This window comes from Loxodonta africana, chromosome 11 (assembly GCF_030014295.1).
Source record: "Loxodonta africana isolate mLoxAfr1 chromosome 11, mLoxAfr1.hap2, whole genome shotgun sequence".
NCBI classification, from domain to species: Eukaryota; Metazoa; Chordata; class Mammalia; order Proboscidea; family Elephantidae; genus Loxodonta; species Loxodonta africana.
The window spans coordinates 101090687-101107769 of record NC_087352.1 but is presented as its reverse complement, the minus strand read 5'-3'; the positions used below and the strand labels follow the sequence as shown (position 1 = coordinate 101107769).

The following is a 17083-nucleotide window of genomic DNA, read 5'->3' as shown; positions in this document are numbered from 1 at the left end:
CCCCCGGTTTCCCCTATTCATTCATCCAGCTTTCCTGTCCCTTCTTCCTGCCTTCTCATCCCTGCTTCTGGGCAGGTGTTGCTAAAAAAGCAGGTTTCTCACGTGTGTCATTGCTTGTTCTATAGGCCTGTCTAATCTTTGGCTGAAAGGCAGACTTCGGGATTGGCCTCACCCCTGATTTCGCAGGGTATCCGAGGACCAATAATCTCAGGGGTTCCTCCAGTCTCTGTCAGATCAGTAAGTTTGGTCTTTTTTTGTGAATCTGAATTTTGTTCTACAATTTTCTCCAGCTCTGTCCTAGACCCTCTATTTTGAACCCTGTCAGGGCAGTCAGTGTTGGTAGCCAGGCACCATCTAGTACTTCCGGGCTCAGGCTGGTGAAGGCTGTGGTTCATGTGGTCCATTAATCCTTGCGAATAATATTTTCCTAGTGTTTTTGGTTTCCTACATTCTCTGGACAGGATGGGACCCATAGATGTATCTTAGTGGCTGCTCACAAGCTTTTAAGAACACAGATGCTACTCAAGAAAGTAGGTAGGACGTAGAACGTTTTCTTTACAAACCATGTTGTGCCAATTGACCTAGATGTTTCCTGAGACTATGGTCCCCAGCCCCTCAGCCCCAGTAACTGGGTCCCTCAAGATGTTTGAATGTGTCTAGGAAACGTCCATGACTTTGCCTTGGTCAAGTTGTATTGACTCCCCCTGTATCATGTGTTGTCTTTCCTTTCACCAAAGTTAACACCTATCTACTATTTAGTTACTGATTTCCCCTCCTCACCCCTCCCCTCTCTCGTAACCATCAAAAATCGTCTCTTTTACCATGTGGGCAGCTCCTCTCTGGATGGGAGATGAGAGGGCAGAGGAGGTCGGAAGCTGGCCGAATGGACACGAAAAAAGAAAGTGGAAAGGAATGTGCTGTCCCATTAGGGGGAGAGCAACTAGGAGTACATAGCAAGGTATATATAAATTTTTGTATGAGAGGCTGACTTGATTTGCAAACTTTCACTTAAAGCACAATAAAAAATTTTTTTTAAATTGTCTTTCTTCTGTGTGTAAACAATGGTCTCAAACAATATTTGTCCTTTTGTAATTGACTTACTTTGCTCAGCAAAATGCCCTTCAGGTTCGTCCACGTCGTTCATAATTGTTCTTTATTGTTGCACAGTATTCCACTGAGTGCGTGCACCACTGTTTGCTTATCCAGTCATCTGTTGATGGGCACTCAGGTTGTTTCCATATTTTTGCTATTGTGAACAATGCTGCAGTGAACATGGGTGTGCACGTGTCCATTCGTGTGAGAGCTCTTATTTCTCTAGGATATATTCCTAGCAGTGGGACTAATGGATCATATAGTATTTCTAGTTCTAGGTTTGTAAGGAGGCGCCTAATCATCTTCCACAGTGACTGCACCATCTTATACTCCCATGAGCAATGCATAAGAATTCCAATCTCCGTGCAACCTCTCCAACATTTGTTATTTTCTGGTTTTTTTGGTTACTGCCAGTAATATCGGAGTGAGACGGTAGCTCATTGTTGCTCTGATTTGCATTTCTCTAATGGCTAATGATCACAAGCATTCCCTTACGTGTCAGTTAACTGCCTGAATGTCATCTTTGGAGAAGTCTCTATTCATATCCTTTCCCTATTTTTAAATTGGATTATTTGTATTTTTGTTGTTAATATTTTGAAGTATTTTATCGATTTTAGAGATTACAGCCATGTCAGATATGTCTTAGTCTGTAGGTTCTCTTTTTACTCTTTTGGTGAAGTCTTTTGTGAGCGTAAGTATTTAACTTCTAGGAGCGTCCAGTCATCTAATTTCTCTTCTGGTGTTTGTGCATTGTTAGCTAAGGTTTGTATTGTATTTATGCCATGTATTAGGGCCCCTAGTGTTGTCCCTATTTTTTCTTCCATGATCACTATTGTTTTATGTTTTTTATTTAGGTTTTTGATCCATTTTTGAGTTAGTTTTTATGTACGGTGTGAACTATGGGTCCTGTTTCATTTTTTTACAGATGGACATCCAGTTTAGCCAGCATCATTTGCTAAAAAGAATGTCTTTTCCCCATTTAATGTACTTTGGTCCTCTGTCAAAGCTCAGCTGACCAGAAGTGGACACACACACATATACGTATACATCCCTGGGTGCTGCAAACGGTTAATGTGCTTGGCTGCTAACTGAGAGCGTGGAGGCTGAGTGCACACAGAAACTCCTTAGAAGAAAGGCCTGGCTACCTACTTCTAAAAAATCAGCCACGGAAAACTCCGTGGAGCACAGTTCTACTCTGACATACATGGGGTCACCATGAGTCGGAGGTGATCCAATAGCAACTAGTTATGTGTGTATACATATACTTATATATTTACACACACACAAATATACAATCTATAAAATACACTTCTAAGTTGTTTTCTACATCCTTGAGGTCAAACTCAAATTGGAAATTTTGAGAAAAAAATCATTACGACATACCTTTTGCAAACTCAGACCAAAGGAAAACAAGAGAATTAAGTACCAGGAACTGTAAGTGCAGAGGCAAGAGATCCACAACTAGAGGAGAAATCCCTCCAGTCCAGGGCAGGCAAGTGTTACCATGATGAGAGAAAGAACTCAGACTCAAGTGTCTCCTTCTGTGCAGCCTCACTGAGTCCCTCCAGCAAGCTCTGACCACCATGGCTGTATATTCTCACCCCTTCATTCCCTCACCCACATGCGTGACTACTGTGTGTCAGGCACCGTCCTGGGCTCAGTGAGCCAGACGGACAAGCCCTGTCCAGTGGAGCTCGCATTCTAGAGTGCATAGTGAAGGCATGAGGAAGGCAAAACTCGCACATCTGAGGAACAGCAGGGAAGCCAGCAGAACAGGGATGAGGATGGGGAAGGGAGAAGCCAGAGGCAGCGGCACTTATGACTTTGTTGTGACTTGTTTTGCAATCTGTGTGCCAATTGAGGGCAGAGACTGTGCTGCCACATTGACCCTGGTACCCCCAGGGCCTAGGCCAGTACCTGAATCAGGTGTAGGTGGATGAACAGCTAGCTGGATGGGTAACGGCTGGGTGAATCAGAAAACTGAGCTGCTAAGTGAGGTCCATATCTTAGCAGGTAATACGCTGGCTTTAACCATCATCTGAATGCCTTCGCCAATAGTTTTTAATTAAATCAATACGCAGGATATTTTCCAAGAAAATATGCCACCTCAATCTTACAATGGACGACAAGAGAATAGAATTTGCATTACTATAAGCAAACGAAAAACATACATCATCTAGACATCTTTGCTAGAATACATTCACACCTAAAAAAAAAAAAAAAAAAAAACCCAATATTTAAATTGTATTGGCTGAGGTACAAGTGGAAACCCTGGTGTCACAGTGGTTGAGTGCTACAGCTTTTAACCAAAAGGTCAGCAGCTCAAATCTGCCCGGCACTCCTTGGGAACTCTATGGGTCAGTTCTACTCTGTCCTATAGGGATGCTATGAGTCGGAATCAACTCGATGGCAGTGGGTTTTTTTGATTTGGAGGTATAAGAACTGGTAGCATACAGACATTATCCGTTTATTCAGCTTTCATAGACAACCATAACATATTCTCCAGCTCATTAGAAGATTCTAGAGAAAAAAGCTACTGCTTAACTTTGTGTGCTAGTGATAATATACTCAATTTTGACACATAAAAGGAATAAATGATCGGCTCATAAGAAAATAAATTTTTCATAAAGGATCAGGTAATAAATATTTTAGGCTTTGCAGGCCACACAGTGTTTTTGCTGCATTGTCTTCTTTGCTTTTGGCGGGTGTATGTGTGTGTTTCTAGGAGAAACTCTGGTGGCGTAGTGGTTAAGTGCTACGGCTGCTAACCAAAGGGTTGGCAGTTCAAATCCGCCAGGCGCTCCTTGGAAACCCTATGGGGCAGTTCTATTCTGTCCTATAGGATCACTATGAGTCGGAATCAACTTGACGGCCCTAGGTTTTTAGGTTTGTGTTTGTTTCTACAATGCTATAAAAAATGTAAAAACCATTCTCTACTCTCGGGCCATATAAACAGGCCTTGGCTTGCTGAGCCCTGCTTCAGGGAACAAGCAGAGTTGGACCCCTTCAGTGCCAGCCAGGCTAACAACTAAAGCGAGGGGGGCATCCCCGTACTTGTCTGGGTTACCTCTCTCAGTTTCTCCAGCTCGTTCTGGAGGGCCTGCTTGGATATTTCCACTTCAATCATCTGCTGTCGGAGCATTTCATTTTCATCTTCAACTTTAGCACGCTTTTCCTCCACAGTTTCAAGTTCATGGTGCAATCTGACAGAGACGTCTTTGGCTACCTGTACAGACCCACAGGGAACGATCATCAAGACAGGGAGCTTTCTGCCTGCTTAGCACACGTTCAAATAACTTCACAGACAGAATTATCAGGTACTACATCAAAGAGCAAAGACCCTGGGGATATTCAATAAACCCACTTTTAAAGGAGGAGGGTGTTAACACAAAACACAAAATCCACGTTATGAGGGAGAATATGACTTTTACCTGGATTAAAAGGCCACTTTGAATAACCCTACCCTCCACCAGCTGCTCCTTGGAAACAGTTCTAGTCTGTCCCATAGGGTTGCTATGAGTTGAAATTGACTTGACAGCAAGGGGTTTGGTTTTTTTTTTTTTTTAAAGGTAATATTGGACCTGCCTGCTAAAATTAACAAATAACTTTGTATGCATTAGATGTTTAATGCATTTAAGCTTTAAATTGTCTACTGTGGCTCTGGTGTGGTAAAATGCTTTAATACTAAATGCAGTTGAACATTTTTACTTTCTAGCAGCAAGTGAGAAAAGAGACTTTGGAAGAGAAATATAAATCACCCTTAAATCACACTGAAGAACACTTTGTTAGTGGTTTATAGAATTACAAAGATTCTTTTCTTGTTATCACAATGAAAGGCTAAATGGGATTTCACAAGTGCTCCTATAATGAGGACAACGTCATAAATAAGTCATCTCTAGAGAAATGACTGGATGATTGGATCAGAGAGAGCGACGCTGCCAACAGAGAGAGAAATGGTGTAAAGTCTAGAATTTCTTAGCCTCACTCCCATTTTTGCCAATGGTCCTTAGAGGTACCACTTCTCCTTCAGTTAATAACCACTATACAAGCTCACTAGGGTCATGGAATTTCAGATGTTCTGCATCCTAGAAACATAAATAATATAAAAATGTTAAGTGATTATGACCAACTTTTAAGAGCAGCCTTTAAATGATAACTGAATTGATAACTGATAGATTTTTAAAAAATATTTCAGATCTTCAGAAGGCATTTCTGTACAATTTCTTTCTGACTGTCAGACCAGTTAGCAAGTCTTAATTATTTTGTGCTATAAATCCATTACTACAACTTTCCTCCGGTTTTAAAATTCCAGTTCACATTATCACAGATTTACATCTTTGGCTATCGACAGTCATATGACTCCACATCAACCTATAAGCCACAAAGGAAACGAAGTTGATGCTAACACTTTCTGAGACAAATACAAACACTCAAAAGAACATTAAAACAGCAAGTCAGCTAAATGGTGCCAGCTACCACCACTGGCTGCTCTGACAGGGATCACAATAGATGGTCCCAGACAGAGCTGCAGAAAAACGCAGAACAAAATTCTAACTCAAAAAGAAAGACCAGACTTGCTGACCTGACAGAGACTGGAGAAACCCTGAGAATACGGCCCCTAGGCACTCTTTCAGCTCAGTAATGAGGTCACTCCTGAGCTTCACCCTTAAGCCAAAGATTGAACAGGCCCACGGAACAAAACAAGACTAAATGGGAGCACTAGCCCTGGGGCAGGGACTGGAAGGCAGGAGGTAACTGAAAAGCTGGTAATAGAGAACCCAGAGTTGAGAAGTGAGAGCATTGACATGTTGTGGGGTTGTTAACCAATGTCAGAGAGCAATGTGTATACTAACTGTTTGATGAGAAACTAGTTTTTTCTGTAAACCTTCATCTAAAGTTCAATTTAAAAAAAAAGGGAAAAAAAAAATTAAATAAAATAGCAAGTCAGTGGGTCAGCATTTTGCGCCTGCATTTCCAGGTGGAGATCCTGCTCATGTACCTTTAAGTCCTGCTCCAGACTCCGGATCAGCTCGCCATCCACCTCCCCAGTCTGAGCCACCTTCAGGCTTCTCTGCTCAGCTTTCCTGAGACGGTACTGCAGAATTCGGCAGTTTTTATTTGCGTGGTCCAGTTCTCGCCGAAGTTCCTGCAGCTGGTAGACATCTTCTTCTAAATAACTGTCCCTCATCTCTTCCATTTCAGCACGAAGTTCATCCAACTCATCCTACACAAGCCAGACAGAGTAGATTTATAAGCCAAGACCATCAAAAAAGGTGGTGTCCCTCTCCCCCATCCCACACTCCTCAACTCCAAACACAAAATGCCTGCACCCACACCCAGCAGCTTCCAGCCACACATGTAACCTGGCAGGGCAGCCTCTATACATGCTCACATGAGGTAACATCACCAAAGGTCTGTCCACATCTTATATACCCCGACATTAAAAACCCACCTGGAGTATTCACAGCAGCCTTAGAACTTATTCCACTCCTCCTATTTCCTTATATTATCATAATCGTAAATGAAATCAAATCTGCAAATAAACAGACCTACAGATTCAAACCGAACATTGACCTAGCCTATATCTCAAAGGCCCACTCTAGGTACTAAGATGAATCAGACCAACCCTGCCTTCAAAGAACATAAACTTTAGTGGGATAATGACAATAAGTAACAGTTAACTGCCACTGGAATTAAAACATTCCTTCAAAATGTCCTGAAAATTCCATTCCACAACGCAAATTTTAGCATGTAACTAAGGTGCAACTCACCCTTCTAAACAAGAAACCTTCTCAAATATGTGAAAAAAATGTTGGGTTTGAATTTTTCCACTTCCCTATCCTTGATTCCCATCTCCATTCTACACTGCCGTCAGCATGAAGATAATCCGAATCCAGGAGAATCCTCCTCTTTCCCTCCATTCCACATGCAGCCCAGCAGCAGTCCTGTCAGCTCAGCACCATGCAATCTCTCCCCATCAGAGTAGCTGTGTCAGGGGTCCATCTAGTCCACTGGGGTCTCCCTGCTTATCCTCCCAGAGTCTATTCTCCATGCAGCACGGCTCTCCTTTTAGTGTGTAAGTCAGATCACCCCAGCCCCAACTCAAACCCTCAAAGGGCTTCCTGTCATACCAAGGACATTCTTTACAGTCCTCTCATGGCCTCCAAGACCAAATACGACCTGGCCCTGGGCCTATCCCCTCACCGCCCATCCCACCCACCTCACAGGTCCCAGCCTATGTTCACCTGTTATTTCCTCTTCCGAAAGTGCTTCTCCTCATCCCTGCAGAGCACATGGAGACATAATTTGCGCACCTGCCTCCCCTGGCCACCTCCCACCCCACCATCTCCAGTCCTTGCCTTGGTCTACTTTCTTTACAGCTCTTATCACTGTCCAACATCATTTACAGTTTTTCTCATCGTCACCCACACTAAAAGGTAAGCTCAACGACTAAAATCAGATGTAACTACACCTTTATGTTGCTCCAGTCTTGTATCGCAGTTATGAAAAACTATTCCCAAGCCCCCAGAAGTAGCTTCAGTATAAAACAAAAAAACCTGTTGCCGTCAAGTCAAATGACTCACAGCAACCCTATAGGACAGGGCAGAACTGCCCCATAGGGCTTCCAGGGAGCAACCGATGGATTCGAACTGCTGACCTTTTGGTTAGCAGGCAAGCTCTTAACCACTGTGCCAACATGGCTCCGCAGCTTCAGTATACTAGATATAAATTCTACCGAAGTATAAAAGGTTTTAACTAGAAGCAATTTGGAAGGGTGAAGACTAATGAAAGTATTCTGAGAATTTTCCTGAATAGTTTGAAAATTGAGGTATAACAGTCTCTAGGAGATTCTCAGTCATTCCGTCTGGTGTTGTTCAATATTGAGGCTTAAGGAAAAAAACTGTCGCCCAAACTTGGACACACTAAGTTGTACGCTTCCGTACTGTTACTCAGTTTGTTCCTGGATTCTTGCCACTCTTACTAATTCTGCATTCATTCTTAAAACCTGAGATTTACTTACAATAAAGAACAAGGTTTCCCAACATCTGCGCCTTCAGGTGGGCAAGAAATTGAACAGAAAGAAATCTCCTGAAGATTCATTTATCCTGGGTAAGATTAAGAACTGCAACAAATAAACTGGGAGTCCTTATGGAAAAATGCAGGTTGGCACAAAATGGGGTGAAGAGGATCCTCCAGCCCATGGTCTCTGCTGGAAAGGGCACAAACGTGGCAGTTTATTCCCCCCTCCCCCAGCTTGTAGACTCTCCTTGCTGTGTTCACACTATCCTGATCAAGACTCCAAATGGAGCCTGTCTCACTGGACTACCAAGGAGAACAGACATAAAAAAGAAAGCTTCACCAACTGCCTAGTGGTCAAATGAATGAAATCTTTTTCTTCTTGGCTAATACGTATTCCTACAGGATTTCTATGCCAATGGTGAAAAACATAAAAATATAAGGCGTTTCAATGTGTCTTAACCAAGTTTCTTTCCCACCCCCCCCCCCCTTATAGACATTTCTCCCGATAAATCTTGTTCCCGGTAGGAAGACTTGCTGGGGCTGGTAGTTAGTGGACACAACATAAAAGCTAGTCAGTTGGATGTCCATGAACAGAATGGAAAGGCTGGGCTCTTCAGGTAGCTGGAGCACCCGGAGCACAGCTACATCGGAAAGGGACTGTCAACACTCAGCAAAAGGGGTGTTGTCACAGGTGCCTGATCCACACGCTGAGGCTTTAATGAGACTGAGGGAGCTGTGCCCTAACCCAGTGCCTGCTGGGGGCCAACCAAAGATGGCAGGCAAGCTTTAAAATGTGCTTTGTTGTTGCCATTCTTTTGACGAAGCATTAAAGAGCTCTTCCAAAATCAAGGTCAAGTTTCACTGCGGTCACATCCAGGAATCTGATGGGTCTGACTTTGGGAAAGAGCCTGATTTCTACACTTAAGTTTCTGTGTCCAATTAACTAATTTAAAAAAAAAAAAAAAGATCAATAAGTGCAGTAAAAGTGAAGAAGACTGATTTAAGCCACTAAATCAATATATGTATATATGTGTCACACAAATACATAGTGACTTCCGCTCGTGGCAGGAATCCTTTATGATGGCTTTTCCTTCTAGAAAGATGATCTATCAAACAGAAGTTTTTAAAACAGTATATAGAGTAAGAAGATGTAAGATACAGCTTCCAGGTATAAAAACATTCTCTAGTTCTCAGATTTCGAAACAGGAGGGCTGTTATCAATCTAATGTTAAATGCTGGAGATGTTACAGAGATGTGTAAACAATCCCTCCAGGCTAAAAAACTGTTTGAGGGCTGGACACACCTATAAATCACTGAGGAGGCCGTATGTAAACAGCTCATTTTTTTTTTTTTCTGGCATAAATAAATCACTGCCCCACAGCGTTTTTACCAACAAGAGTTGTACTGAAGAGAAAATTAGGGACAGACCATAACTGTATGCATTTGAATCACTAATTTTATAACTCATATCTTATCTAAACTTCCACACTAATAAAGACATCCTTTATTAAGTACTTTACCTTCATTATCTTTTTTGCCAGGAACATATTATCCCCCACTTTATGGACGAGAAAACCAAACTGAGACAAATCAGCTTGCCCAAAGCCTCGCAGCTAATAAACAGAAGGCAGACTGTAAACGCAGGGCTGTCTGGTTCCAAATATGTGCGTTTTCCAGTAAATACTATAAATTATGTGCTATAGATGAAATCTAACAGACACTAAACTGCACTTTTAAAAGCCCACCCTCAGTGTAAATAAAAGCAACCGAACATTTAGAGCTTTACAATTGCCAATGCACAATCATATCCATTACAGCAACTGGCCCTCCAAAAAGCACTGCGATGAGCAGCACAGATACTAATGCCCCCATTTTAAAAAGAGGAAATTGAGATTCCAAAAGTTCCAACGGCTTCCCAACACTAGCCTGCAGAGATGGGGCCAAGGCCAATGTTGTCATATAGCCTTGAAAAAGCAATTTTCAGGTTCAGTGAAGTTACAAAAGAAAACCAAATTACACCAGCTGTTTGAAAACCAAAAACTGTGATTGTTCAGATTAGGGTCATGCTGGACAGTGATTTTTAAACTAACATTATATTAATTTTCTGAAAGCATGCTTCAATTTAGAAATCATTTTATTTCAGAACCTTAAAGATGTCTGCCATTTAAATGTCTAAGAAAACCAAATCAGGCAGAAGATATAATATTTCCAGCAGATATAACCTGGCAACTGTAAGTAAAAGTGGAAAATTACTCTTGGTTTTTATATTAAGGAATTAATCAGAAAAAAAACCTTTCCTTCATAAACAGTTTTATAGTAAATTAACATCAGGTCTGCCAATACTTAAGTGGTAAATCGTTATGTCATTGAAAAGCTAATCTAGTTTTAGATGAATATATTTTTCAAAATTTTTTTATATAAAATGAAATCTTGGAGTAGTGTAAAGCTGTTCAACTATTTGTCTGCAGGTAACAAATCAAGCCTCATTTTATTTACACACACACACACACACACACACACACATATTCCCACTGCCATCGAGTCGATTCCGACTCAGAGTGACCCTGTGGGACAGGGGAGAGCTGCCCCATAGGGTTGGTTTCCAAGGAGCGGCAGGGGGGTCTGAACTGCCAACCTTCCGATTAGCAGCTGACCTCTTAAGCACTACGCAACCAGGGCTTCACACACACACATATATACACATCCAAATATCAAATTAGAGGAATAATGAGGTACCCTAGAGTAAAACAAGATTAAAATAATGAAACCCTCTAAGAGGAAAACAATTTTATCCACAAATATAAAAACTGAACTTATGGTTTCTTTATATAACAAGGAAACCCTGGTGGGCGTAGGGGTTAAGTGCTACGGCTGCTAACCAAAGGGTCAGCAGTTCAAAACCACCAAGCGCTCCTTGGAAACTCTATGGGGCAGCTCTACTCTGTCCTATAGTGTTGCTATGAGTTGGAATCGACTCGACGGCAAGAGGTTTGGTTTGGTTTTTGGTTTATATAATAAACACTCTTGATCATACTGATAACTTTATTCAAATTTTCATCCCGTTTAAACAACCTGAAAACTGTAACTATTTCTATTTTAATAACCCCTCTTTAAATAGACCCAAGTTAGACAGGAGGGCAGTCATCTGGCTACAGCTGCAATAGTTCCATCTTCAGGGAGCTGCAGACAGAAACTATCATCTATTGTAATATACAAATAATCCACCTCATCTCCCTCTGGACAATGGAAATGTTTTCCAAGGAGTCCCAGCTGTAGATAAGGAGGCTGGAGCCGGTCACCACTGTTTACCAAAGTGACAGTTCATGCCGCTGCTGATGGGCCCCATTTGCCCCCATCTGCATTATCCTGCCACCTAAGGTTACTATTATAGCTGTTCTTTCACAGGCTGACTAAAGAATGGGTGTGGAAATCGGCTATGTCAGGAGAGAACCAGGAATACTCTCCACCTTCACCCTCCAGAGGGCTAAAAAGTGGGGAACCAGAGGAGGGGATGGGGAGCTGAAAGCCCTTGACAGCGCTGGTAATGCTTGTTCTTGCCTCTAGTGTCTCCCCTCCAGGCCACAAGGGGAACTGTAACACCCCACTCCAGAGCCTGCCAGTCAAAGGACTACCTCACGTGAGAAATAGGGCGGTTAGGAGGATCAGTGTCATCTCCTGCAGCCTGGAAAATCAAGACGACCTTCACGATAATCTCCCTTAGGAGCACAGTCACCTAAAAAAAGATCACTTTTATCTCACTTTGCAGCTAGCACTGACTTGTTTTTTGGTTTCTTTTTTTTTTTTATCAAAAGTAATTCTCAAATACCTGAGGAGGTAAAGAGAAACACGGCCCTGCCCACGGCCCTGCCCACACCCATGCCCCTCACCCTGCAGGAACCGAGTGCTATTACAGGACACTCATGTGGGGAGGAGAGGCGTGTGAGCCCTGCAACACTAAAAGCATTTTCAAGAGAGGTCAATAAACTCAGAGCGATGAAGCCCTCCTGAGAAGCCTGTGGAAAGAGACAGCACGATTAGTATGTTCACCACGAGCACAAGGCTTGTCTGATTGTCTCGGAGCACTTGAGCAAAACACAGTCAGGGCAGGCAGGAGGAAGGAACACCAGCACTTAGCCCAAGTCTTCATCGTTAAGGAACATGTCCGGGTTTTGCTTGAGAAAGAAGCAAAGGCATTTGGATAAGTGAACTCAACTGCTCCCCTTAATTTCTGAAAACTTCCAAATATATTCAGGTTCATCAGAAGTCAAAGGAAGACAAGAGTGCTTTTCTGACTGTGTTTTCACGTAAAAAGCCAGTTTCCTGGGTTGAATCATTTTTGCATTTTTCACCTAGTCACCTCCGTACCTTTAATGTAGGTGGAGCCAGGAATGGAAAATGAGTTCCGGAGCAGCCCCATACAGCGCTCAGTTAGGAAAGGTGTGTAGGGGACACATTTGCTATTTAAAAAAACAAAACAACACAGCAGTCTGGCTAAAAACACTTGAATTTCCTGGTCAATAAGATGGCCTTCTATGGTTTTGATGACCTTATTTTTCTCCTTGATTACTCTTTGGTCATTCTAGCTCAGAAACTGTGACAGCCTTTTACAGCAACAGTGACAGCACTGACTCGGGAAAGAATGCGATCCTGTATGTGGTCACAGTCCTCCAGAATTTATCAAAGCACAACTTCTGGCCAAGGTGATGGGCAGTCACCAATGACACTGAGGCTCTTCTGCTAACTGAACGGGCAGATGCTGCCGCTACTCGTGAGAGTTCTGTGCAATATTCCCAAGGAAAGCAGAAGGTCAAGGATGCGCTTTTATCCACCATCTAAGAAAAGTACCGCTAAACAACGATTACAATGTGCGTGCTCTAACGGTCACGTGGCAAGGCCTGACTTCTGCCTTTTGTCCTATGAGGTCGTTAAGCTCTTAGCTCAATTTTCCACAAGCAGGCAGGCTCTGACCTTTAGAAAAGTCCATCCGGATTCTTGTGTTTCTTTCCTGAATGAACTACTGGCAGTCCCCAGATTACAAAGGAGTTTCATTCCTAAATCTGTTTTAAGTTGCATTTGTACATAAGTCAGAGCCGTTAGGTACGGTTTGTATCTAACGTCAGTTAGCCAAAAGTTTGTCTTAATATGTAGTATATAGTGTATTTCTCCACGTGTAAGAAACACTTCCCAATACACTAAAACATCTTTAACATAAAAATGCAGTAATAATGTTTTGATACCAAAGTATTATCTGTTTGTTATTACGAACCACTGTTTGTATCTTGAGTTTTTACTACAGTAGGCTTTACGAGGTTGGTTCACAACTACGGGTTGTATGTAAGTCGGACATTCGTAACCCAGGGACTTCTTGTACTGTAATTTAAGCTTTTGAATGATCAGCCATGTAACTCGCACGTATGCATGGCCCAGCTCTCCTTTTCTGCCAACTTTTTCTGGTCTTCTCTGCCCACTTTTCTCTCCTGCTGTCCAAGGACGGGCTGGTGCTGCACATGGCACAGTTAGGTGGCCGCAGTGCTTTCCTCATAGAAAAGGGCAGCTGAACATTTTCCACAAATTTAACATTTCCAGTGGGTTCTACTGCACAGGTGTTAATGACAGACCCTTCACCTAAGAAGACAGATGTTCCCTAGAAGAGCCAAACACAGGGTACATTTTGCACTAATATAATGACTCTGAAGCAGTGTTTCTAAGTAGCCTCACTGGAAACAGAGGGGAAGCCAGATACAGAGAAAAGTGCAAAGGCTCTGGAGACGAAGGCTCTGGAGAGAAGGAAATACAAGCTTCCCCACTTACTATAGCTGTGTGGCCTTGGGCAAGTCATTTGACCTTACTGGGTTTTCAATATCCTTGTCTATGAAATTGGGGTTATGATAACATAGTCTCCTGTGTTGTTGAGGATCAACTGACATATCAAATACATCAGGGTGGGCACCAGGGCAGAAGCCCATTTCATTCACTGAGCATCTAACAGTGAAAAAATTAGGCAAATAGCAAGTTATCCAGAGAGGAACCCTGAAGTGATGTCGGGTTGGCTACCTTAACATCAGAAGTGTACAGAGAACTTTTTTTTTTTTTTTTTAAAGAAACTCAATTGTCTGTTGCTCAGCAGTCATTCCGACTCCACGGCACTGGGTTTTGGTCTGGCGGCAGTCATGTGGCCAGGGATTATGCTAAGACTGGGGCTACAAAAATGAACAAGATTAGCTCATATTAGCTTACAGAGAGCGCTCCTGTGTTGAGGATTTGCAAAGGGCTGTTTTCCTGATAGAGTGACACACAACATAGCTGCCCTTTCTCTTCAGCACTCTGGGATTTCACTCTCCTGTCTATTACGTAAGAGGTGGCAAAAGCCAATGTGTCAACTTGGAACATCGCACCCAGGTGCCCATCTGCTCTCTTCTCACCTCGCTTTTTCTGCCTCACTGTTTCCCTTTTCCACAACACTTGGTTAGAGCAGCTCCTGATAAGGCTAAGGTTTAGGACTACCCAGCAGCTAAGGCGCTCTCATCCCAGTCTGAACAGCACACGCCACCACCATTCACCTGAAAAACCTGGTCCGTAGGGCTGGAGCCAAAGGCTGGCCCTAAATGGGGTAGGCCTATCTGAGAAAACAGCTCAAATCACACTACCCACCGAGGGAGGAAGGCCACTCCCTCGGTTTGGGTGGATATTCATCAGAATCTTGACAGGTACCACCGAGTTATTTACTACTCTAACAGCCGCACCTCGGTCCTCTGGCAGGCCAGTGTCGCCTAGCCCCTCTGTTCTGCAGTACCAGCCTCCTCTCTGAGAAAAGATGGAGTCGGTCTAAGTGCCTTAATGCTAACAACACCGGGAGGCCATCATCAACAGGCCTTGCCCCAGAGGACTCAAGAGGCAGGGCGGCGGAGGCTGCGATTCCCTCGAAAGTCTTTGCGTAAGAAGGAATCGGGCTCTCCTAACACAGAAATGCCCGGCTTCAGGACACTCACAAAGGACCCGCCAGCGGAACACTCAAGAGACCCCTGGACTAAAGGTTTACCCCCCGAAAACGGTGGGGTCCTTTCTGTGCCACAGGGGCCCCGAGGAGATCCCGCAGGCACCTCACTCTTTTCCGCCGGCAGGAGAACCGGTGGCCGAAACCGACGCAAACACGCAATTTCCCGGACCGCGCTCCTTCGCTGGGGGAACCCTCCCACAGGTGAGGGTGGGCACAAAGGGGACGGGAAGATCGGCTGAGGTACCCAATATGTACCCCCAAACGTCAAGAGGTGCCACGGTATACGCAAAACTTCTAGAAAGAACAGCGTAGACGCACACTGGCTGGGCCCCACAAGTCTTGGGGTTCTGAGCCTTCCGAAGTTCTGGCTCAAGGTCCCAGCGCCCAGCATGTGCGGGGAGGAAGGGAGAGCGAGAAGGCGCTCGTACAGCCCCGAGGGCGTGCTCGTGGATCTCTGCGGCATCCGGCCTCGGGACACGCCGCTCACCTTGAGATAGTCGTTCTCCGAGCGCAGCTCCTCCATCTCCCGCAGCAGCTCCTCCTCCGCCGCCGCCGGCACCATCCGGGGCTGCTCGCCCGGGCTGGGCTCCTTGGGGGTCCCACCGCTTCCTTCCGCCCTCCCGGGGGCCGCTCGCTCTAGTGGCGCGCGGCCCCGAGCATCGTCTGCCGGGCCGGACCCAGGGAACCCCGCAGAGACCCCGCCCGGGCTGCTCCGGCCCCCAGGACAAGTGCTGGCGCCGGGGTACGCTGCGAGCAGCGCGGGAGACTCAGGGCTGCCCGGCGGTGCGTCCTGGGCTGCGGGGCTCGGCGCGAGGGCTCCTCGCGGGGGCTCCCGGTCGCTGGAGCCGGTGCCCGATTCGGCGTCGCTACTGGCGGCGGGGAGCGGGCGCTGTTCGTCCGACAGGGGCTCGGATGGGCAGTCGGAGAGGTCGGAGCTGCTATCCGTGGAGCTGATGCGCGCGCCAGCGGCGGCCGCCGAGGTCACTGGGAGGGTCACGGCAGGGAGCCGGGCGGACGACGGGGGCTCGGCGGCCCGAGCCGGAGGCGCGCCGGGGGGCCCAGAGCCGCGCCGGGCCTTGCGGTTCTTGGCAGCTGCCAGCGCCGGCTCGGTTCCGAGCGGTGGCGGCTTCCCGGACCGGGGCAGCAGCTCGGCGGGCGCCGCGCGCACCGCCCTCCTGGGGCCTGGGGCGGCCTTGGCGCCGCCCGCCGCCCTGGCCCCGGCGCCCGCCGGGGGCTTATCTTTCGCCCCGGGGGCGCCGCCGCCGCGCCGGGAAAGGCGGCCCGGCGCAGCCAGGGACACGGGCGAGTACGGCGTCTTGCCCGCAAGGCTGGGCGAGCGCGGGGCGGCGGGCGGCGGGGCCCGAGCCGAGGAGGGGGCAGCCGGCCCGTGCGCCGCTGGCCGCACAAGCAGGTCCTTGAGGAAGGGTCTGGCGGGCGAGGGTGCGCGGTGCAGCCGCTTCCTCTCGGCCAGCGGGTGGAGGTGGTGGTGGCGGTGGTGCTGGCCAGGCGGCTGCGGCTTCGCGTCCGGGGAGCCGCCGCCCGCGGGGCCGTTCAGCGCCTCCATGGCCGGGTCCCGGGCCGCGCGCAGTGGCGCCGGCGGCAGATGCTCCTGGTGGCCGCGGGCAGTTTCCCCGGGCGCGCTCGCATCACTTCTGCCCCAGCCCCCGCGCCGCCGCTGCCCTCACCCGCACCCGCGGCCCGAGGGTCCCTGGGGACTCGCCGCCGCCGCCGCCGCCGCCTGCCTCGCTCTCCCCCGGCTCGGGTCACCGCAGCTCAAGTTCTGCCGCTCGCATCCCCTAGAAGCGGCGCTGCGGACTCGAGGGTCCCGCCGCCACGGCGGTCCCAGCCGCACGGTCCGCGTCCATGAGCTGGGGCTGACGGGCGCCTCGCGCCGCTCCCACGCCGGCCGGCCGCGCCCCCCGCAACGCCGCCCGCCCGCCCGCCCGCCCGCCGCTCCCGCAGGAGAGAAAGTAC

The 17083-nt window shown here is 46.6% G+C and overlaps 1 protein-coding gene across 7 annotated transcripts in view; it reads right to left on the bottom strand.

Moving 5' to 3' along the window:
• Positions 1–16787, bottom strand: part of MTCL1 (microtubule crosslinking factor 1) — a 157065-nt gene extending 140278 nt beyond the window's left edge. For 2 of the 7 annotated variants that reach the window (XM_064294709.1, XM_064294710.1), the window contains exons 1-3: positions 15597–15780; positions 6092–6316; positions 4160–4318 (exon numbers count right to left, since the gene is read on the bottom strand). In XM_064294709.1, coding sequence (XP_064150779.1) covers positions 4160–4318; positions 6092–6316; positions 15597–15671 — 459 coding nt within the window. In that variant the 5' untranslated portion in view covers positions 15672–15780. Of the gene's footprint in view, positions 1–4159; positions 4319–6091; positions 6317–7337; positions 7388–15596 lie in introns of those variants that run through there. The other 5 variants (XM_064294712.1, XM_064294713.1, XM_064294708.1 and 2 more) reach the window with 4 other exon arrangements.
• Between the last annotated feature and the right edge of the window lie 296 nt (positions 16788–17083).